General features: G+C 52.3%; 1 protein-coding gene across 1 annotated transcript; it reads right to left on the minus strand.

The window, feature by feature from the left end:
- Window positions 1-4,764: 4,764 nt before the first annotated feature.
- LOC146356806 (uncharacterized) lies at window positions 4,765-21,579 on the minus strand. The gene is made up of 4 exons (XM_084826135.1): window positions 21,436-21,579; window positions 17,179-17,442; window positions 15,859-16,000; window positions 4,765-5,138 (listed from the first exon to the last, which is right to left on the minus strand). The coding sequence occupies exons 1-4, from the start codon at window positions 21,557-21,559 to the stop codon at window positions 5,117-5,119; spliced, it is 552 nt and encodes a 183-aa protein (XP_084682261.1). The 5' UTR covers window positions 21,560-21,579; the 3' UTR covers window positions 4,765-5,116.
- Between the last annotated feature and the right edge of the window lie 560 nt (window positions 21,580-22,139).

The raw sequence follows: 22,139 nt of genomic DNA on the forward strand, positions 1-22,139 counted from the left end.
CCCGCCGAAATCCCAGTTTCCTCTGAGTTTAACTGCAATCCTCATAGTAGCTGGAGGGAAATTTTCCCAGTAACAATGCACTGTTCCCTGTTGTTATGCAAAGTATTGCGGGGCGGGGTGCTCTGGAATGAGCAATTTGGCTTGACAAAAGACCTGTTCCAGGTGGAGATGAAACTACTAGACCTTTTGGATTCTCCCTGTCGCTGTGGCTTTGAGGAGGGTCATAAGGACGACAACAACTCCTGCTTAATCTTGACATAGTGCCTTTGAGTGTTCAAAGAACTCTACACCCCCTACTGTAGCCCTCGCCACAGCCCTGTGGATCCGGGGAGTGCTCAGCCTCAGGGGTTAAGCGGCTGTTGCTTTGCCTTGTGCCATCCAGCCCAGTGCGCTTGTGTCTGAGGCAAGAGGGGGATCCCCTCACGGCGGGGTGGGGAACGGTGGCCCTCCAGATGTGGGTGGGCTGCAGCTTCTGTCATCCCTCACCATTGGCCATGCTGGCTGTGGCTGATGGGCGTTGGAGACTGACCATGTCTAGAGGGCCACAAGCTCCCCCCCCCCCCCGCCTTACAACTTACGGATTCAGACCTTGCCCGGATCAGCGAGCACCTTCAGCATTTCAGCATTATGGAAACAGAAATGAATTGTCAAGACAGCAGAGAGCTTTATTGGGAACAGAGGTTACAAGGGGAGCCTGCAACAAAATGCAGCAGAGTATTCGTGTTCAGGGTTGGAGCCAGCCGTCCCCATTCCTTCCCCTTCCCTTTTTTCAATTTTCCACAGGCACATTCTGTGGCTAAAGGGCAGACTCAGTCCCGGGGGGGGGGGGGATCCTCCTTTTTTCGGTGGGGCAGGGGACATGGACGTTGCCCTCTTGGATGTTTCATGTGTCTTGGGACAAAGTGGGCAAACAAGGCACAGAATAGATCCGGCTGACCCATCAGGGCGTGTGGGCTTTTCTGGAGCAGCCATTTTTCATCCTGCTTCTTGCTTCAGGCACCAGCAAGTAGGGATGTACTCACCTTTCTGCGGATTATGTTGATGGGGGGGGGGAGGCGATCTGCCCCTCCCCCCGGAATCCTCGACGGGGGAGGCGATCCGTTCCTCCCCCCCGGAATCCTTGATGGCCGGCTGTGCTCTGCGGCAGCTCCACGGAGCAGCTGGCCAGGCCCAGCCCAGAGCCGTCCGCAGCCGGATTTCCGGCCGCGGAGGGCTGGGGGGGGGACTGCGAAAATAAAGGGGAACGCAAATAGCGTAGTGAGCGCTATTTGCGTCCCTTTTTGATTTCCCGTTTTAGCTTACGTAAATCTTTACGTAGGCTAAAACGGCGAATCAAAAAGGGACGCAAATAGCACCCGCTACGCTATTTGCATTCCCCTTTATTTTCACTGTCATAGTCTACGTAAATATTTACGTAGACTAAGACGGCCGAAAATAAGGAACGCAAATGGCGGTGGCCGTAGCTGCCATCATTTGCGTACGCAGTTTGTTTTTTTAACCCAGCCATGATAGGCTACGTAAACCTTTACGTCGCCTATCACGTTGTTTTTTGTTTTTGTTCTTTTTACAAGACAAATGGCGGCAGCCGGTCGGAAGACCAGCCGCCGCAGCTGCCGCCGCCCGGGAGATCTGCCCCAGGTAAGTCTCGTCCCGGGGGGGATCCGCAGGGGGCAGGGGGTGGCAGGCCGTTCTGCCGCAGATTTCGGGGGGCTGAATGCACTGGCATTTGGCCTCACCGAGATCTGTGGCGGAATTCTCTGACATCACATCCCTACCTGTGAGACAGAAAAGCCACTTGGATGCGTCTCCCTTGACAGCTTCATGAGCCTCGGCGGCTGACTCGGCATCGTATCTTGACGGTGGGTCTGCACGAGGACCGCCTCCTTTGTGATCCCGCTCAGTCTGCTTCCAGCCTTTTCATTTATCGCATTGCCCCAGACGAAGGAGCCCGTGTCATGCTGCCACCCGCTCGTCCCCCCCCCGCGCCCAGCCACAGCGACAGTGGCAGTGCATGCCAGCCCGCTCCTCTCCTCCTCCCACCCTGCCCCTGCCCTCTCTTCTCTGCCCCCCCAGCTGTGACAAGGACAGCAGCCGCCCACCCTGCCTCCTCCCTTCCCCCCCAGTGAGTATGGTGGAGGCAGCGGCAGCTCCCCACCCTCCCCCTGGCCACGATGTCACAGCGGTGGCAGCACCTGCCCAGCTCCTCCCCCCCCATGCCCACGACACCACAGTAGCAGCCTGGCACCACTCCTGTCCCATTTACCTTTCCCCAAAGAGCAGCAGTCGCTGGCCATCGCTGGCATCATCGCCACCCTCCTCCGCCTCCTCCCTCAACTGACAGCAACCACCCCACCCCCTCCCTCCTCTCCACCCCCCCCCACGGTGAGACACTGGTGGGAGGAGGCCCTGGAGACCGCTGGTGCCGTGACAGCACAGGCGATCCCCGGGGCACTTCCCTGCCAATGCCTCGCTCTCAGGAAGGACCCCTCGCAGCGAGGCGTTTGGGCCGGGCTCCCTGGAGAGCTGCGCTGACGGCTCTCTCTCTGAGTGGCCAGCGGGGCTTCCCAGAGAGTCCCCCCACGTGGCGCTGCACTTCGAGGGGTCCTCAACGCGAGGCACCGGGCTGGTGGCGGCCCAGAGAGCGGCCAGAGCAGGAGAGTGGCCAACGTGGCTTTCTGGAGCACTGGGGGCGCCCGCAGGATGCACCGCCTGAGGCAAGGGCTTCACCCCACTTCTCGGAAGAGCCGGCCCCGTGGACACCAAGCAGCTTCAAGTAAAGAGGCGTCTCCTTGGCACCTTTGGGAACATGGCCAGTATTTGCATTCCCTCAGGCCGCCGGCCGCCTGAGTGTGTAGTACTTTCTTTCTGAACGTGTAGTACGTTCTTTCTGGCCCATTCATTGTAGAATTCTCCTCTTCCTTTGTCAATGTGACATTTGTTCCTCGCATTTCTAAAGCAATCGCTCGATGCGTCTTGCGGGAGTCTCTCCGTTTACCTCCTCGTGGCTCCTCCCCCGCGGAGTTTACTTTAATTAGATTTTCTGCAGACCTCTGATATGATGGGTTTAATATTCTCCATCTAGACCAGAAATGCAGAACTTCACAGTTTTGTCTCTCCTCCCCTTTATGTTCAATTAAAGATGGCAAAAGGAAATCTGAAGAGAAAACCCTTTTGTTTCATTCCCAAATGCTCAGAAGGGTCCGTTCCTCCTTTTCAGCTCGCTCGGAGGGTTGTGCAGGGAGGCCTCGTCCAGGAGGAAGCCTTTGTTCTCGACTCTAAATGGACCCGGTTCCATTCATTCTGATTTCCCTCTCTAACGAGTCTTCAGAAAGCCGCTGCAACCAGAACGGGGGCTTCCGTTAATGAACCGGCACAAGCCATGCGACTCGGCGGCAGGGCTGCCTTCCTCTCCCGAGAAGCTGAAAGGGAAGGCGGGCCCGGGCCTCTTTGGCTTGGCAATAGCGGCTTCAAAGAAGGCCCTCTGCCAAGCTTTGTCTTGCTGCATTTTGAAATTTCAGGGGCACTTCCTGACGCTTCTCAAAAGTTAGAACAGCTAAACGGGTGGGTGAGGGGGGACGTCTCAGGAATTACACAGCCACTGCGGCGTGGAGCACGGAACCCTTTTCTTGGCAAGACACGTGCAGGTTCCTGCTTCTTTCGGCTGTTAGTCTTCATGCGATCCACGCCTTATGGAGAGAGGAGGCCAGCCCCCTGCCCCCCCGCCAGACTCACAGTCCTTCTGCCTCATGGGTGCTGTAGTCCGCCAGACCTACGAGGCAGCATGGCTTGGAACAGGGCAAAACTACCTGAAGGCACCCCAGAACTCCCCAGCTATCTGGAACCAAAATCCCCAGTGTAGGGGCTGATCTGCAGGACTTCCCCAGCAGGTTGTGTCCCTCTCGACCCTCTGAGTTCAGACCTGGCCCAGGCCCCCACATCACCAGCCTGCTGGGCAGCAGCAGGGCCCACTGATAAGCAAAGGAGGAACTCTGCATCCAGGTCCAGGTGCCCCCAGCCAAGCCATGAAGAAGCACGAAGAGGCACAGAGGGGCACAATTAGAGGGGGCAGGCAGGTGGGCACTCGCAAGCATGCTCCCCTGGTGGCCAGTAACCCCTGAGGCATGCAAAGGCGGCAGCCTCCTCATGTCCTCATGCAGAGCCCAGGAGAGCACCAAATTCTGGTCCCAATTCCAGCCCTCTGTTTGCAGCCAGAGCTGGCCGGCACTGGCCCACCAGCGGTCACCGACCGATTCGAGTCTCCCATACTGCACTTGAAGCGGGACCCATCCTGCACCCCCACTCTGCCCAGGGCTGCCAAGCGTCCTCCCTCCGCACCCAAGAGACACAACAGGTGCCCGGTGGCTGCCAGCTCAGGGCCCCGGGGCCTCTTCTTGTTCCCCATCCCCATCCTGGCCATTCCGGAGATGAGGCAGGCCAGCCATCTGCGAAGGTCCCCGTGGGCGAGTCTCGGGCCTCTTCTGTAGTCCACTCTGGTCTGGGCATAAAACCGGCTCTTCCCATGTTTGCAAAACGGAAGCCCTCGTTTTCAGCTCAGCGGCTGAGAAACCGGCCACGTGGGCTAGAGCGGCAGGTGTGGCGCCAACTTATAATGAGTTATGGAAATCCTGTCACCAGCTCATTTTGTGGAAATTAATTTAACTTATTACCCACCCAGCATCCACACCCTGTCTCAGGCAGAGCAGCCGTGTTTTGACAGAGCGCCCCATCGCGTTCCCGTATCCCTGAATAACAACTCACTCTCTTCCAGGGGACAAAGCCATTTCCGCTCATTTAAAACCGCAGAGAAACACAGAGGAGGGTTCACTTCCAAACAGCAAGGGTGGTTCTGGGGAAGGGATGTGTGTGTGTGTGTGGGGGGGTGTTTGTGTGTGTGTGGAATCATGACAAGAGAGTTCCAAGCCCATGATGCAGCAACAATCCTGGGGTGGGGGGTATTTTCTTTTCTGCTCTTGAACTTTGCTTTCAGAGCTGCCTGGAGGGGTCCTCCTTTCTGAGGGAAGAGAAGCAAGGAGACCATCTCTTCCTCCCTTTTTGGGGTACTCTTCCAGGCACCAGGCTCATCCACTCGGTCAAGAGGATTTGACATGGCCACGAATCAGCCCTCTCCTGCTGGACACCTTCAGCAAAGGCAGCAAAAAAGAAAGTGAAGAGCCAATTAGTGCCCGTCTCTCTCACCTTTAGCATCCGCCCTGTGGGAATGCTGTGGCACCTCCATGTTTTATTATTTATTGTTCAAATGCTTATGCCCTTCCTTGGTCTCCTAAAAGAAGACCCTCAAGGCAGCCAGAAGCCAACAATCAATAAAACAACACAAACCAGTAAACAAAAAACCCAAAGAGCAGCAGCACTAATAAACATCGCAGACACGAAATGATCCCAAAGGGCCCTACTGAAAAGGGAGTCTAAACCATGTTGTTTTTCGCACAAGCAAAAGCACAAAGAGAAGGAGCCAGCTGGGTCTCCCTTGGCAGGGATTTCCACAGTCTGGCTGCCACCACCAAGAAGGCCCTGCCCCAGATGCCCAGCCAGCACACCTTAGGTGACAGTGGAAGGCAAAGCACAGCTTCCACTGAAGACTGAAAGCTGTGGGCATGAATTTGTCTGATCCCCCTATAAAGCCCTCCAAGCTGGTGGCCATCACTGCAGCCTGTGGAAGTGGATTCCATAATCTAACTATCCGCTGTGTGAAGAAACACTTCCTTCAGGACCTGAAGAAACAGGTCCTGAATCTCCCACCAATCCACATCATGGGATGACCCCTGTGGATTCTAGTATTTTGAGAGAGGGAGAAAAATGTCTCCACACCATGCATCATCTTGCACACCTCTATCAGGCCTCCCCACATTTGCCTTCCCTGTAAGCGAAACAGTCCCAGCCAGGGACCTCGCAAGCTGCCCCACCAAAAGCACAGAGCCTGTCCTGCCCCTAGTGCCCCTGTGAGGGTCCCCTGCCCAGCTGCCCCAATCTCCCAATTTGGGGGAATGAATGTTTTTTGTAACTTTTTTTGCCAAAATGTGCATTATATTTCAATACCACTAAGTATGGATTTGCTAGAATATTTGGGATTTTTCAAAACTTGGAGATACTTCTGACTGAAAAATGGCAATGAGGTGGGGGGTTTCATTCCTATGAAACAGGGAAGAAAGATATATGATCTCTGAGATGTGGAACCTGTCAGAATCCCCCCCCCCCGCTGCCCAGGGTCTCCCAGCTCCCTTTCCACTCCATTACTCCAATTTCCGCAGAGGGCATCAGAGTCGATGTGGAGGTTGCAGCCTCCGATGTTCTCCCTGTCAGCAAGAGCCGCCTCCCTCCCTGCCGGACGCAGATTTGAAAAAGGCAAACAGCAGGGAGTGGGCAGGCGGAGCAGAAGTCGTTCAGCTTGAGGAGGCTCTGGGAGGCCCACAAAGAGCTGCCCATCAGTGGTGCTAATGAAAAGGCTGCAGCTGATCCTAAATCTCAATAAAAATGGACAGAGTTGCCAGGTCTTTACGAGCCAGTCCAAAGGGTCGATTTGGCAACCCAGAGCAGCGAACTCGCCTCATTACTGCACACGTCCGAGGAAGGAAGATAAATGGGGAGATTTGCACAACGGAGCCGCCCGTGCTCCTCTAAGTGAATAGGAAGATGAATTATTGCTACACAACGACGTGCCTAAGTGGTTTGTAGCCACAAATCCCATATCCAGGCACCTCCTTGACTCTTCGTAAACATGCCGTGATTCAGCTGGGCCCTTTGGGTTTCTTAATCGCAAAAGCCACAGTGGCCGCGTCAGCATTTTGCGTGGGCTTAGTGGCGCAGCAAGCTCTGCCCGTATTCCTAGCATATGTGGACCGACTGACTGATGGATTCTGCCTTCTCTTGTGTTTCCTTTTTGTTCCCTTGTTCTCCCAACAGGAAAGGAAAGGAAAGGAAGGTTCCTCCTGTGCAAGCACCGGGTCATTGCTGACCCCTAGAGGGATGCCGCTTGCACCGGCGTTTTCCTGGCAGACTGTAGCGGGGTGGTTTGCCAGTGCCTTCCCCAGTCATAGAATCATAGAATAGTAGGGCTGGAAGGGGCCTACAAGGCCATCGAGTCCAACCCCCTGCTCAATGCAGGAATCCAAGTCAGAGCATCCCTGACAAATGGCTGTCCAGCCTCGTCTTGAACGCCTCCAGTGTGGGAGAGCCCACCACCTCCCCAGGTAATTGGTTCCATTGCCGTATTGCTCTGACACTCAGGAAGTTTTTCCTGATGTTCAGCCGGAATCTGGCTTCCTGTAACTTGAGCCCATTATTCCGTGTCCTGCACTCTGGGATGATCAAGAAGAGATCCTGGCCTTCTTCTCTGTGACAACCTTTCAAGTACTTGAAGAGTGCTATCATATCTCCCCTCAGTCTTCTCTTCTCAAGGCTAAACATGCCCAGTTCTTTCAGTCTCTCTTCATAGGGCTTTGTTTCCAGTCCCCTGATCATCTTTGTTGCCCTCCTTTGAACCCTCTCCAGCTTGTCTGCATCCTTCTTAAAGTGTGGTGCCCAGAACTGGACACAGTACTCCAGATGAGGCCTAACCAGTGCTGAGTAGAGGGGAACTAGTACTTCCCGGGATTTGGAAGCGATGCTTCTATTAATGCAGCCCAAAATAGCATTTGCCTTTTTTGCAGCCACATCACATTGTTGGCTCATATTCAGCTTGTGATCGACGACAATTCCAAGATCCTTCTCGCTCGTAGTGTGGTTGAGCCACGTATCCCCCATCTTGTAACTGTGCATTTGGTTTCTTTTTCCTAGGTGCAGAACTTGGCATTTGTCCCTATTAAATGCCATTCTGTTGTTTTCTGCCCAGCACTCCAGTCTATCAAGATCACTTTGAATTTTGTTTCTGTCTTCCAAAGTATTAGCTATCCCTCCCAATTTTGTGTCATCTGCAAATTTGATCAGCATTCCCTGCACCTCCTCCTCCAAGTCATTAATAAAAATGTTGAAGAGCACTGGGCCCAGGACTGAGCCCTGCGGTACCCCGCTCGTTACCTCTCCCCAGCTTGAGAAGGTCCCATTGATAAGCACTCTTTGAGTCCGATTCTGTAGCCAACTGTGGATCCACATGATCGTTGTTTCATCTAGCCCACTTCGAGCAAGTTTGCTCATCAGGATATCATGGGGCACTTTGTCGAAAGCTTTGCTGAAGTCGAGGTATATGATGTCTACAGCATTCCCACGGTCTACAAGGGAGGTGACTTGATCAAAAAATGAGATCAGATTTGTCTGGCAGGACTTGTTTTTGACAAATCCATGTTGGCTTCGAGTAATCACGGCATTGTTGTCAAGGTGCTTCCAGATGGATTGCTTTATGATCTGCTCCAGAATTTTCCCAGGGATTGATGTCAGACTGACTGGTCTGTAGTTCCCAGGTTCCTCCTTTTTACCCTTTTTGAAGATAGGGACAACGTTAGCCCTCCTCCAGTCATCTGGCACTTCCCCGGTCCTCCATGATTTCTCAAAGAGAATAGACAGCGGTTCTGAGAGTTCTTCTGCCAGTTCCTTTATTACTCTAGGATGCAGTTCATCTGGCCCTGGAGATTTGAACTCATTCAAAGTAATGAGGTGTTCCTTGACCATATGCCTGTCGATCTCAAGCTGCAATCCTGCCCCTTCAGCCTGTACTTCGCCTTTGCCAGGGGGGTCATAGACCCTCTTTTGGGAGAAGACTGAGCCAAAGTAGGAATTGAGCACCTCTGCCTTTTCTTTGTCATCTGTTATCATTTTGCCATCCTTATTTAATAGCTGAACAACCATTTCTTTCCTCTGCCTTTTACTATGCACGTAGCTGAAGAAAGCCTTTTTGTTGTTTTTAGCATCCCTCGCTAACCTCACCTCGTTCTCCGCTTTAGCCTTCCTGACGCCATCCCTGCAATTCTGTGCTACCTGCCTGTACTCTTCCTTTGTTACTTGGCCTTCTTTCCACTTCTTATATGTGTCCTTTTTTGTTTTCAGGTCATCCCTAAGCTTTTTGTGAAGCCACATTGGCTTCTTCTGTTGTCTTCCACCTTTTCTTCTTGTTGGAATTGTTTGTGATTGTGCCTTGAGAATTTCCTTTTTTAAAAGTTCCCACCCATCTTGGACTCCTTTTCTCGCTAGCATTGTTTGCCATGGGACCTTACTGATCATTGTTCTGAGTTTATTAAAATCAGCTTTCCTAAAATCCAGGGTACGCGTTTGAGTACACTCGGCTTTTGCTTCCCTTAGAACCAAGAACTCAAGTACAACATGGTCGCTTTCCCCCAGAGTTCCTGTAACTGCTACTTTATCCACTAAGTCATCTCTGTTGGTTAGGATCAAGTCAAGGATAGCCGATCCTCTAGTTCCTTCCTCTACTTTCTGTAGGAGGAAGTTATCCGCCACACAAGTCAGGAATTTCCTGGAGGGGCCATGTTTTGCAGAATTTGTCTCCCAACAAATATCGGGGAAATTGAAGTCCCCCATTACTACTACATCATGCTTCCTTAAAACATTGGCTATTTGCTTTTCAAAAGTTTCATCCTTGGCTTCTCCTTGATTGGGTGGCCGGTAGTAGAAAGTCGTGACCACCTTTCCCCCAGCAAGCTGGGTCCTCATTTTACTGACCTCGGAAGGGTGGAGGGCTGAGTCGACCTGAGCCAGCTACCCGAGACCCGGCTTCCGCTGGGATCGCACTCAGGTCATGGGGAGAGTTTCGGTTGCAATACTGCCGCCTACTACTCTGCGCCACACAAGGCTCACTCTCCCAATACCATCTTTCTTATTAAATATCCTCCTCCTTTCTGCTGCATGTCATTTCTCTTTTACTGGAGCTACAGAATTTTGCCTTTCTAGTCTATTCATACGTCAGTTGTGTAATCTTGGCTATTTTCATTTTCTGTTGCCTGACCAGCACTGACTGCAATGCCCCTTTCTTTAACCCTTTCCCTCTTTCTCATCCCTCCACTGGTTTAGACTGCAAGCCGACAGGGAGATCGTTGTGAATGCTATCTAATGCCAAGCGCCTAGTAGGTATGACTCACTCTAGAAATAACACACCAGGATGATGCCTTATGCAATATGTAACGCAGGTCTTCATCCAAACTGTGTGGCCTGCTGCACCTCAGGGGCACGTTGCATTAACAACAGGTTAAAACAGAAAAACCCTCTGGCCAATAATTTAGCACCAGTGGACATTCTGACAATTTGATGGAATGAACTGAGATGGTATGGCAGTTGCAGGACTTAATTTTTTCTGAATTTATTTTAAATCAGTGGTCTTGTATGATCTGCTGTGATACAAACACTTTTCTTTAAAAGTAAACAGCCTTACAGGTAGGACGGTCAGGCTGAAGAGGGCCTGTGGCTCGGTGGTGGAGCAGGTGCTTTGCATGTCCCAGGTCCAAGTCCAGGCATTTTCTGTGAGGCCGGAGGTGCCCGGGAGAGACCGTTCCCTGCCTGGGGGCACCCAGGAGAGTGGCTGCCAGTCAGACTGGGCCAGATGCCCCCACGGGGCCTGACTTGGTGCAAGGCAGCTTCCTGGGTGAGGGCCTCGTATCACCTGGTCTCGTGTCACCCAGAGCCAAATGAGTGTCAAGGGCACATGGGCCCGATCCACATCAGGCGTGGCTGCCCTGACCCCACCTGGAGACCCCAGGGGCTATTTCACCTGGGATCTTCTGCACACAGCCACTGAGCCCCGGGGCCTCTCCAGCATGCTCATTGCCAGGGGGCCACATGGACTCCCCCTGCCCTGGGGAGGAGACTGGCATAGGCGTTGACCTGTGACTCTGGGAGACACCGCGGTAGCAGCGTACGCAGAAGAGGGCAGACTGTCCACCTCTCCGCATCAGGATGTATTTTCCGTTTGGAGCCTCATCACACTGACGCAACCACAGCTCCGCGTTTGCCACATGGAAGTTGCGCTCGTGTTCCCTGCAAGCGCCCCTGCCCAGCTGGGCCCATCGGCCTGTATGGACAGTTTCTCATGGGCCTATCCCTAGCAGTGGGGGGCAGTCAAGGGGGCAAACGGGCGTTTGGTGATCACACAGACAGGCCCAGCTTCTCTTTCATGTCCTCCATTGGAACGATGCCATAAAGGCCGATGGGCCACCCATGCCCATGTGACGGGGCACCCCGGTGCCTATGGCTTCCCTGCATTGCTGCACATGTTCACCCTTCACACAGTCTGTGTCTCTGAAGGGCACCCTGGTGTTACACTGGAGTAGCCACAGCAAACACAACTGCTCGATACAGTATGAAGTGGCTGTCAGAGTCACGGCTGCTGCCTCTTTGCTGCAGAGTTTTCTTTTCAGACGCTGAGCCTGGCTTGACACCTTGGTGTATAATTACCACAGTCCTGCCTGATGACATGAAAGGAGGAAATAATTGTTTCACCATTTAAAATTCAGATTTAGCCAGACAGGGCTGAGTGGCATCGGAAGGTCCCTCAATAATTAGATTCTGAGCTCAATATGTGGCAAATTGGACGAGGAAATCTCCCCCTCCCCAGAACGCTTGCACTGGAACAAAATCGCCACCAAGGAGGGAATTGCAAACTTTCATCAAAATGAAAAGGCAGATACCATACCTGGTGATATGGCTGGGATACGGTCTCCACCAAGGTGCTAATGCCATGATCCGTGAGTGCTGAGAGACCACTGGAGACGCTGAAATGCACTGGCACCTCCTCTCAGGCCATCCAATAACCCACTGCTGGGTGTTCCCACAGCAATGATTTGTCAAAAGTTTAATACCCAATATGTTATGGCCAGTATTTAATATGTCAGATCTAATATCTGATGTTATTATTTTCAGCAAATGATATTTTTCATTCAATATATGCAATCAGTAACAGTCATCTGGTGTTCCTGTGTTTGCTTTTAGCATTTGATAGTTGACTGATGCCTAGCTGTGTTTCTTGTGATCACTCACCTCTGCATACCAACACCACAGCAGACGGGCCCCTCTCTGCCACTGCCACCCTCATGATACATCTCAGAAGCAGAGGAGCAGGGGTTCATGCAGGAAAGGGTGCAAGGTTCAGAGGAGCATCTTTGGGCACCCAGTAACGCCTAGAACTGTAGAAAGCCCCTCTACTCTGAAACAGACCACCACCATGACCATCTAGAGCAGGGATGGGCAACTTCAGGGAGTCCAGGGGCCACTCCCCACCCCCCAATGGGGGCCACGGTCCCCTGGGCGCCAGGGGAAAAGACACCGTTTTGCCACTGATTTTTGGCAGCAAACTGCTCAGGAAGCCTAAAGAGACCAAATCTCCCTTGAAAATAGACCGTGGATAAAACAGAGAGGAGGACGAAATAAGCCACCTTCGGATGCTTGCAAGAGGGGAAAAGGTGGGATATTAATGTAATAATAAATAAAATAAGCTTTATTGTGAGATTTAAACCAAACAAAAAATAATTTTCTCCAAATCAGACCAGTTTTCCCGTATGAGTACAGGATCTAAAAACTTTGTTCAAACTGTACAAAAATAGGACAGTAAAACAAAAACAATTGAGTTTTGGCTGCTTTAGGCTTACTTAATAGTTTGCCACCAAAGTCAGTGGGAAACAGATAGGGATGTCAGAACATATTTTTTACACGTGCCCAAATAAGGAACGCAAATGGCGGAGCCCATGGGCGCCGCCATTTGCATACGCGCGGTTTTGTTTTCTTTTTTTGTTTTTCTTTTTTTTACTCAGCCGTGATAGGCTACGTAAACATTTACGTAGCCTATCACGGATGACTACAGGGATGCAAACGGCGACGGCCGCCGCCATTTGCGCACCTGGCCAGCCAGGATTTGGGGGGGATGGAGCGCCTCCCCCCCCCAGCCAGAATTTGGGGGGGGAGGGACGGAGCGCCTCCCCCCAGCCAGAATTTCGGGGGGGAGGGACGGAGCCTCCCCCCCACCTCGAATCACATTTCGTCAAAATGTGAGTGACTTTCAGACATCCCTAGCGCCGGGGCATCTGCGGTGGGGGGGGGTGGCACTCCGTCCCTCCCCCTGGAATCCTCCCCGGCCAGCTTCGCTCCACAGCAGCTCCATGGAGCTGCCGGTCGGGGCCAGCCTCAGCCGGAGTTCCGGCCATGGCCGGGCTGCTGCGGCCGCAAATGGTGGCTGTTGTAGCGGCCTCCATTTGCATCCTTGCAGGCAGCCGTGATAGACTACGTAAATATTTATTTAGCCTATCACGGCAAAGAGCAGGGACACAAATGGCGTAGCAGCCTCCATTTGTGTCCCTGCTCTTTGCCGTGATAGGCTACGTAAATACTTACGTAGCCTACCATGGCTGCCTGCAAGGATGCAAATGGCAGACGCTACGATGGCCATTTGTGGCCACAGTAGCCCGGCAGTGGCCAGGAGACCAGCTGGAGCCACCGCTGCCATAGCTGCCGCCGCCGCCGCATCCGCCCGAGGTAAGCTCCGTCCCAGGGAGATTCCGCAGGGGGGCGGGGGGTGGGAGGCCATTCCGCCACGAATTCCGGGAGGGGGGGTGGATTCGAAAGAATCCAGCCTCACTGGAGTCCGTGGCGGAATTCTCTGACATCCCTACTTTTTCATGAGTTTCATAACGGAAGTGTGGTGTAGTGGATAGAGGCCAGCCCAAAGTCACCCAGTGAGATAACTAACAGGAGGTTTGATCATGAGCTGGATGTGGAATAGGGATGGAAGAGAATTCCGCCCCCGGAATCTGTGGTGGAACAGCCTCCTGCTCCCCTCCCCCCCGTGGAATCCTCCCGGGACGGAACTTACCTGAGGCGGATGTGGCGGTTCTGGCGCTGGCGGCTCCAGCGGCTGGTCTCCTGTCCAAAGCTAAGCTGGGGACAAGTGGGGTGCTGACATGTGTAGGAGTAAGTCGCATTGAACTCAATAAGACTTACTTCTGAGTAGACATGCACAGAGTTGGTTCTCCTCTCCATTTTAGCCTCACAACATCAACAACAATGCTGGATGTGGAAATATAAAGCTTAGCAGAGAGAATAATACCTCGTGCAGGGCTCCAGGCCGGCATGGTCATTTTAAAAGGTTTTTTCTCTCTTTCAAACAGCGTTGCTTTAAACCAAGAGTGCATCGCTCAGGCACACCTGGGACAGCCTTGTTTTGGGAAGCCCCAAGGAGGCGGAAGTGTTTTGGCTGAAAGTAATTACTGCACGTCTCAGGGCAGGGGGAAAAATTTGTAAATATCTATGAAAAATAGCCATTCTTATGGAAGTTATGCAGACTCCCGGAGATGGCTGTGCACCAGAATTACGGTTGTCGGTACGGATTTATCTTCGTAATTTTCAGAGCAGAAAAAAAAGGAGAATTCCGGGGGCTTGTTAAGGACGGAACAGAGCACTGGCTGCGAACTGCGGAAGTCAAGCGGCACTGAAGGTACACAATTCGTACATCCCTATCCTCTACTCACTAGAGGTTAAAAGCAGAATCCCACTGGTGTGGCAGTGTGTGTTACAAGAAAAATAGTTTTTTAAAAAATGTTAGGGGCCTCCCCCTTGACCTCCCCTGCCAAACTCCCCTGGCCAACTCCTGCTTGCTCCCCCTGTTTGCTCACTCTGGTCGCTCACTCTCTGGAAGCTTGCTTGCTTCTGTAGTCCCTGGAGCAGCTGGAGCAGCTTCCTCTGCTCTGCTCTGCTCTGCTCTGCTCTGCTCAGCTGGGAGGTGGAAAACAGACTGAAGCTTCCTGCCCACAGCTGCTGGGAGTACTCAGGCCACACACCCCCAATGCAGTTGGAGCTCTCAGGAGCACCTGGATTCTTTAGAATCCGGCCTCACTGGAGTCCGTGGCAGAATTCTCTGACATCCCTAGCCAGATTCCGGCTGAACATCAGGAGAAACTTCGTGACTGTCAGAGCAATAGGCCAATGGAACCAATCCCCCAGGGAGGCGGTGGGCTCTCTCACACTGGAGGCCTTCAAGACGAGGCTGGACAGCCATCTGTCAGGGATGCTCTAACCTGGATTCCTGCACTGAGCAGGGGGTTGGACTCAATGGCCTTGTAGGCCCCTTCCAACCCTGCTATTCTATGATTCTATGACCAATGGGGTGGCTCTGTATACGGCTCCCTATGAGCCTATAACCTACTTTGCAAGGCTGTTGTGGGGGAACAGGATAACCATGTACTTTCCCTTGAGCTCCTGGAGGAAGGGCAGGGCTTTAAAATGTAATAGATAACATACTCCAGCCATCTGTCTGCCTAAAGGCAGGCAAGCCACCCCACCCAGGGGTCACCCCTCACCATCTTGCACTGCAAAGCTCGGTTCAGAGCAATGTTTCCAGGTGCCCTGCATAGGCAGGAGGAGGAGGAGGAGGGCCACAACTTGCTGAGCTGCCACCACCTAGCTCCCACTGTTGGCCCTTCCCTCCCCAATGGCCCCCAGAAGAGCATCTGAGGAAACATCTTGCCCTGAGAGGATGGGAGAAAAAACAGATTAAGCTTGAACTGAAAAGGAGAAAAGAAACTGGAGCAGCGAAGAAAGAGAAGAGGAACGGGCAGCAAAGCACATGCTGGGCCAGAAGGCCAATAAAGGCAGCGCAAACCTGGGTACAATTTGTTCCAGATTCGGCATATTCCCCAACTAGGCAACTGAACCAAGCCGCACCACCATGTGCTCTTTCCTTTTTTTTCTTTCCTTGTGTCTTCTGTCTTTTCAGTTGCAAGTGAGCAGGGACGGCCTAGTTATTAATTCCCATGAGCCTTTTGACTGAAGAGCAGGATAAAAATGATTTGAGCATCATCTTCATATGCCAAGCTACACACTTCAGGAGAGGTTGAAAGAAGAGAGAAGTAAGACGCCTCTTCTAAAATGCTTTTCTTTGGAGCTCCTCCTCCAGTGAAAAGTGTTCCATCCACTCACCAGCAATCAGTTATTTCACTGGCATTATTTCCATTCTGTGCCCTTAGAGGAAATATTTCCACGATCTCTCCAGACGGTATCCTAGGCATTTCTCCAATGGGCTGTTGCAGCATCCCAGCTTCTAGCAACTCAGTGTCCAAATCTGAAATGGATCATTTGGATACAACGATGAAAACAAAGTTGGCTCCTCTTTAGCCATTTATAAAGGCACTAAATTAACTTGAGCAGAGGAGATCGTTAAAATTTATGCAGCTTAAAATGCAAACTCATATAACTAGTAATTTTTACTCCATAAACTTTTACTACAGCTTAGGTTCACTTATAAAAGAGGCTGCTTTTGTGGAGGAACTGAAGCTCTCTGTGTTGTCTTGTCAGTTGCAAAGCTGCATTTAAAATGGGTAACGATGAGAGCAGTGACTGATCATTTGATCACGGAAGTCTTATGCCATATCATTTACAGGGTGTGACATTCAGTGTCACAACAACTTTGTGAAGCAGAACAATATTATTCCCATTGTACAGCGGCTGAGGCTGGAGCTAGATACAAACAGAGACAGGGAGCTCCCTCTGAGAACAACATCATGGCACCTTCTCCCCCCCGCCATACTTGGCAATGTCTAGTCCTGCAACACCACTGCACTGCACGTCTCTTCCAGCCCTGAAAGCTGCAGCCAAGGAAGTGGAGCCTCACTGGGGAAACAGTGAGGTCACATCACACATTTTACTAAATGCTACCTGGGGGGGAGGGAGGGAGGTGTCAGGGTGGACACTGAGCCCATAGCTAAAGGGGAAGGGCACGAATGTTCCCTGAACGCTACGTAAAAGCAGCTCATTGTGCACTGTAGAACAAAGGAGGATTTGGAGCATACTTGGAACATAAGGCAATCATTTCCAAGTGCAAATTCACAAAGCAGTTTGCAGGTAAAGGAGTCACAGCCAGTGCCGCTGTGCAACTAACACCCCCTTTCCAGATTTCTGTTCACCACACCTCAGGGCCTTCCCCACTTGACAAGGGGGAGGGGGAGGGGGACACCTCCAGCAGCCATCTCGGGAGCCTGGACTTCTGTTTCCAAGTTCTTTTGTTCTAGGCCCTTTAATGACCCATGGAAAGCGTAACCCAGAGATGGGTATCAATGATATGATCTTTTTATCACTTATAAAACAACATATCAATTATATGATCTTCTATCCAACAGTGAAAGGGAGGTGGGTCAAGAGCCTCAGACCACCTACCAGGGACCCCTCTGACATTTTTGCAGCTCACCTTCACCTGTGTGTTACAAAGGAATTGGCAATGGTGTACCAGTTGTGTAAACCTACCTTCTGCGCTTCTCCTGAGCCATACTGGGAAGTAATTCCCAGTAATGATGTGTTCCATCATTGGTTCTGGCCTAGTCATCCACTGTCCTTTTGAGCCACTTTTTCCTGGAATAGATGATGATGTCAGGCAATTCTGTAGGTCTTGCAGCTCCAGCGGGTCATCGTTGCAGAGAATACTCAGCATCAAAGCCGTGCTCCACCGCCCCGACTGGGGGCCTGTCGGGCACACATCCCTTTCTGCGTTCATTAGCCAAGGGCTGGAGCCTTGCAAAGGGACAAGGTGAGCACAAAAGTGAGGAAGGAGCCCCATAGCACACCATTTAATGTACTTTTTGTCAGGCCCCTTTCGGGAGAGCTTAGCAATAAATTGCCAAAAGGCACAAGAAGATTTAAAAAAGAAAGGAAGAAAATCAAGAAAACAGAGTGGAATTAAATAATGTTCCCCATTTGAAAAGGAAGCAGGTTAACCCTTTTGGCTCTCAAAGGAAGGGCTGGCTGGCCAGACTGTGTGTGCCTGTGTGTGTGTGCCTGTGTGTGTGTGTGTGTTGTTTTCTACCTTATTATTACTGTGCATGCTTGAATTGTAGATGGGATTCTAATTTCCTCCAGGATGGATTAATGCAAGGCACAAATGCAGGTATTGTCTCTTTGCACACAAGGAGAAGAAGGCTGCAGCTGCTCTCGCTGAATGCAAAGCCGCTTCCTTCACAATGAACTTGGATTAAAGCCATCAATAATCTCATCACACCTAAGAGCATCAGCAGCTGTGGGGGAAAATACGCCTCTGAGGGAGAAAGCTAACTGGAAATACACCTCCCTCTCTCCCCCTCTCTCTCCCCTGTTCAAATGGTAAAAGAGAATTACTGAGCACACCGAAGGGGGAGCAGGATTGCACCAGCAGGCCCCACCCCTTCAACTCCACACAGCCCTTGTCTCTTCTGCAGAGCATGCATGTGTCACACAGGGCCCTCCCCGCCACGCAGAAAAGTGAGCAAAGGAGGGGCGGGGGAGATGAAGGCAGGGTGTTTTAAACCGTTAGCCCTCTCAGAAGGGCACCGTTTGGGCACCAAAATGTCTTGGGCTGCTGCTGGCGTCATGCAAGGAGAAGCGGCTTCAAGAGGGGATGATTTTGAATGGAGAAGAGCAAGGGTGACATACCTAACCCTTCCCTAGCCTGCTGTGTTCCCTTTGAAACTCACCACCACCACCGGTTCCCCTCTGCAGTTCCCGGCGCATGCTCGTGAGAGTTTCCAAAACCCGGGGGGGGGGGAAGCAGCTGGGGGACCACCGCAGCAACAGACAAGTGGCTGTGGGAAGGTCTAGGGCCTCTTTCCCCCCACCCCCTCCTGCTTTTCCTTAGCAGCAGCTGCCATCAAGGTTTTACATCCATCTTTGCAGGTAATGTGTAGCTTGGTCCTTATGCCTTCCACCTTTTGCCCAATGGGATGGGTTCAGAGGAGGGCACATCAGACCAAGCTCCTGGGAGCATCTGCCTATTTTCGAGACTCTGGTTTCATTTGGATCACTGGCCCAGCGTGTCCTGCTTTGCAATCACATCCACTCCAATGCGTGACAAAACATTCAAACTCGTCCCCCCTTTGAAGTGCCTATCACCATCTCCCAGTTGCTCCTCTCATTCCTTGGAGAATATTGACTAATCCAGCCAATTGGACATAGCTCTCTTCCAAGTGATGAGAACTGGCAGATTTCCGTCAAGCCCAAGTGTGACTCTGCAGATATTATGTTTCCTAGTTCCTCCTTCCACTTGAAGGGCTTGGTGCAACCAGGGCTTGGTTGGTTGCCATGTGCTCTTTAGCATTTCACTTTCCTGTCTTCTTCCCCTCCATACAGCTGCTGAATTTCGAGCTTCACCAATCACCCTCCTCTTTCCACCCATTATCATGCGGTTGCCCTCCTACAACCCCTGTCAGGCCCTGCAGAGCTAGGGAAGACTCAGATAGGGAGGTCGGGTGGTATCTTCATGGCCTTCTCTGCCATCCCCAGCTGAAAGCCCACCTGGGATTTCTTTGTCCAACCTGTGCTGGTTCCAGAGCCTGGGAAGAAATAGTAAATGCTCCCAATGGATGGAAGTAAATAGTGGGGTCCCACAGGGATTTGTATTAGGACCAATGCTTCTCAACCTGTTCATAAATGATCTGGAATTAGGAGTGAGCAGTGAAGTGGCCAAGTTTGCAGAAGACACCAACACATTTAGGGTGGTTAAAACAAAAAGGGATTGTGAAGAGCTCCAAAAGGATCTCTCCAAACTCAGAAAATGGTAGGGATGGACGGAACACTTACCTTCCGTTCCGTTCTGTTTCTGCTGGGGGGGAGGCGCTCCGTCTCTCCCCCTGGAATCCTCAACGGGGGGTGGCGATCCGGTCCTCCCCCCCGGAATCCTGCCTGGCCGGCTCCACTCTGTGGGTAAGCTGCAGAGCCGCCAGCCAGCTCTGGCCGCCCACAGCCGGACATCCAGCCGCTAGGCAGCCCTGCATGAATGCAAATGGCAGCTGTCGTAGCCACCGCCATTTGCGTCCCTGTATTTAGCTGTGATAGGCTACGTAAATATTTATGTAGCCTATCACGGCAGGGGGGAAAAAACCCAGTGTACGCAAATGGTGGTAGCCGCTGCCATTTGCGTACGCTGGGTTTTTTTCCCCCTGCCGTGATAAGCTATGTAAATACTTACGTAGCCTATCAGGGCCTCCGCAGGGACGCAAATGGCGTCCCTGCATTAGCCGTGATAGGCTACGTAAGTATTTACGTAGCCTATCACGGCTATGAAGAGGAAGCAAAGCAGCGCGGATGGGAGCAGGTAAGTGCTCTGTTTCGCGTGCCTTTTGTGGGTTGGGGGTGGCGGGTACATCGTCCCGCACGCCTTTCGTGAGTTGGGGGGGTGGGGGCTTCATTCCGTGATGGATTTTGCGGGGCCAAATGCACTGGCATTCGGCCTCACTGAGATCCGTTGCGGAAATCTCTGACATCCCTAGAAAATGGGCATCTAAATTAGGGATGTCAGAGAATTCCGCCACGGATCTCAGTGAGTCCGAGTGCCAGTGCATTTGGCCCCGTGAACTCCGTGGCGGAACGGCCTGCCACACACACCCGCCCCCCCGCGGATCCCGCCCAGGACGAGACTCACCTGGGGCGGATGTTCCAGACGGTGGCGGCTCCAGCAGCGGCTGCGGCGGCGGCTGGTCTTCCAACTGGCTGCCGCTGCCGCCGCCGCCGCCGCCACCATTTGCGGTCTGTGTTCCCCCCCGCCCTTTCGTGATAGGCTACGTAAAGACTTACGTAGCCTATCACGTCTGGGTTAAAAAAAAAAAAGTATACGCAAATGGCAGCGGCTACGGCCGCCACCATTTGCGTTCCTTATTTTTGGCCGTCTTAGTCTACGTAAATATTTACGTAGACTAAGACAGTGAAAATAAAGGGGAACGCAAATAGCATCCACTACGCTATTTGCGTTCCCCTTTCTTGTCTTTGTAAATATTTACGTAGACTAAGACGGCCAAAAATAAGGAACGCAAATGGTGGCGGCCGTAGCCGCTGCCATTTGCGTATACTTTTTTTTTTTTTTAACCCAGACGTGATAGGCTACATAAGTCTTTACGTAGCCTATCACGGCTGAATTCAGGGACGCAAACGGCAGTGGCTACGGCCACTGCCATTTGAGTCCCTGCTAGCCAGAGGCCGGATGTCCGGCTGCTGGCGGAGCCGGCCAGCGGCTCTGCAGAATCCCCACGGAGCGGAGCTGGACAGCCAGGGTTCCGGGGGGAGGCGCAGAGTGCCTCCCCCCCCGCAAGAATTCCAGGGGGAGGGACGGAGCACCTCCCCCCCCCCAGCAGAACCCGGTGGAGCCAGGTAAGTGGGGTTTTGTACATCCCTAATCTAAATGGCAAATGCAGTTCAATGTAAGCAAGTGTAAAACGATGCACATTGGGGCAAAAAATCCCGACTTCAAGTATAGCCTGATGGGATCTGAGCTAGTGATGACCGACTAGGAAAGAGATCTTGGGGTACAGTGGACAGCTCAATGAAGATGTCGACCCAGTGTGAGGCTGCTGTAAAAAAGGGCCGCTCCATGTTAGCCATAATTAGTAAAGGAATTGAGAATAAAACTGCCAGTCTCATGCTGCCCTTATAAAAATCTATGGTACGACCTAGGGATGGCGGAGAAATCCTCCACAGACACCAATGAGGCTGGATTCTATTGAATCCAGCCCCCCAAAGTCCGTGGAGGATCAGCTCTCTTACCTCCGCCTCCCCGCGAAGTCCTCGCCGGCTGGATCCTGCCTGCTGCCAGCTCCAAAGCCCCAGCAATGCGGCCACCATTGCCGTACCGCTGGCTGGACTGACAGACTGCGGACGCAAATGGCATCTGCTACTCCATTTGCGTCCCTGCCCTTTGACGTGATAGGCTATGTAAATCTTTACATAGCCTATTGCATGAAAAAACAGGGCCGCAAATGGTCTATTTGTGTCCCTGTTCCTTCGTGTGATAGGTTATGTAAATATTTATGTAGCCTATCACATCAAAGAGAAGGGACTCAATGGTATCTGCTCTGCCAGATGCCATTTGTGTCTGCAGTACGTTAGTCCAGCCAGTGATACGGCAATGGCGGCTGTATCACTGGGGCTTTGGAGCCGGCCAGCAGCTCCGCGGAATTGCTGCGGAGCCGAGCCAGCTGGCGAGGATTCCGAGGGGAGGGACGTATCGCCTCCCCCCCTGCAGACCCCCCCCCGCCGGAATGGCAGGTAAGTAATTCATACATCCCTAGTGTGACCACACTTGGAATACTGTGTACAGTTCTGATCACCACACCTAACAAAGGACATTGTAGAGCTAGGGATGGCATGGGAGTCTGAAACAGGGGTGGCGTCCAATGGACTCCCCCCCCCAGTCCAGCCTCTCAGACTGTGCTCGCTGAGCCCTAGGGCGCTGACAGACCTGCCTGCTA

The sequence above is a fragment of the Heloderma suspectum genome, chromosome 1 (assembly GCF_057233095.1).
Source record: "Heloderma suspectum isolate Gila_16-S chromosome 1, 16-S_ref, whole genome shotgun sequence".
Lineage (NCBI taxonomy): Eukaryota > Metazoa > Chordata > Lepidosauria > Squamata > Helodermatidae > Heloderma > Heloderma suspectum.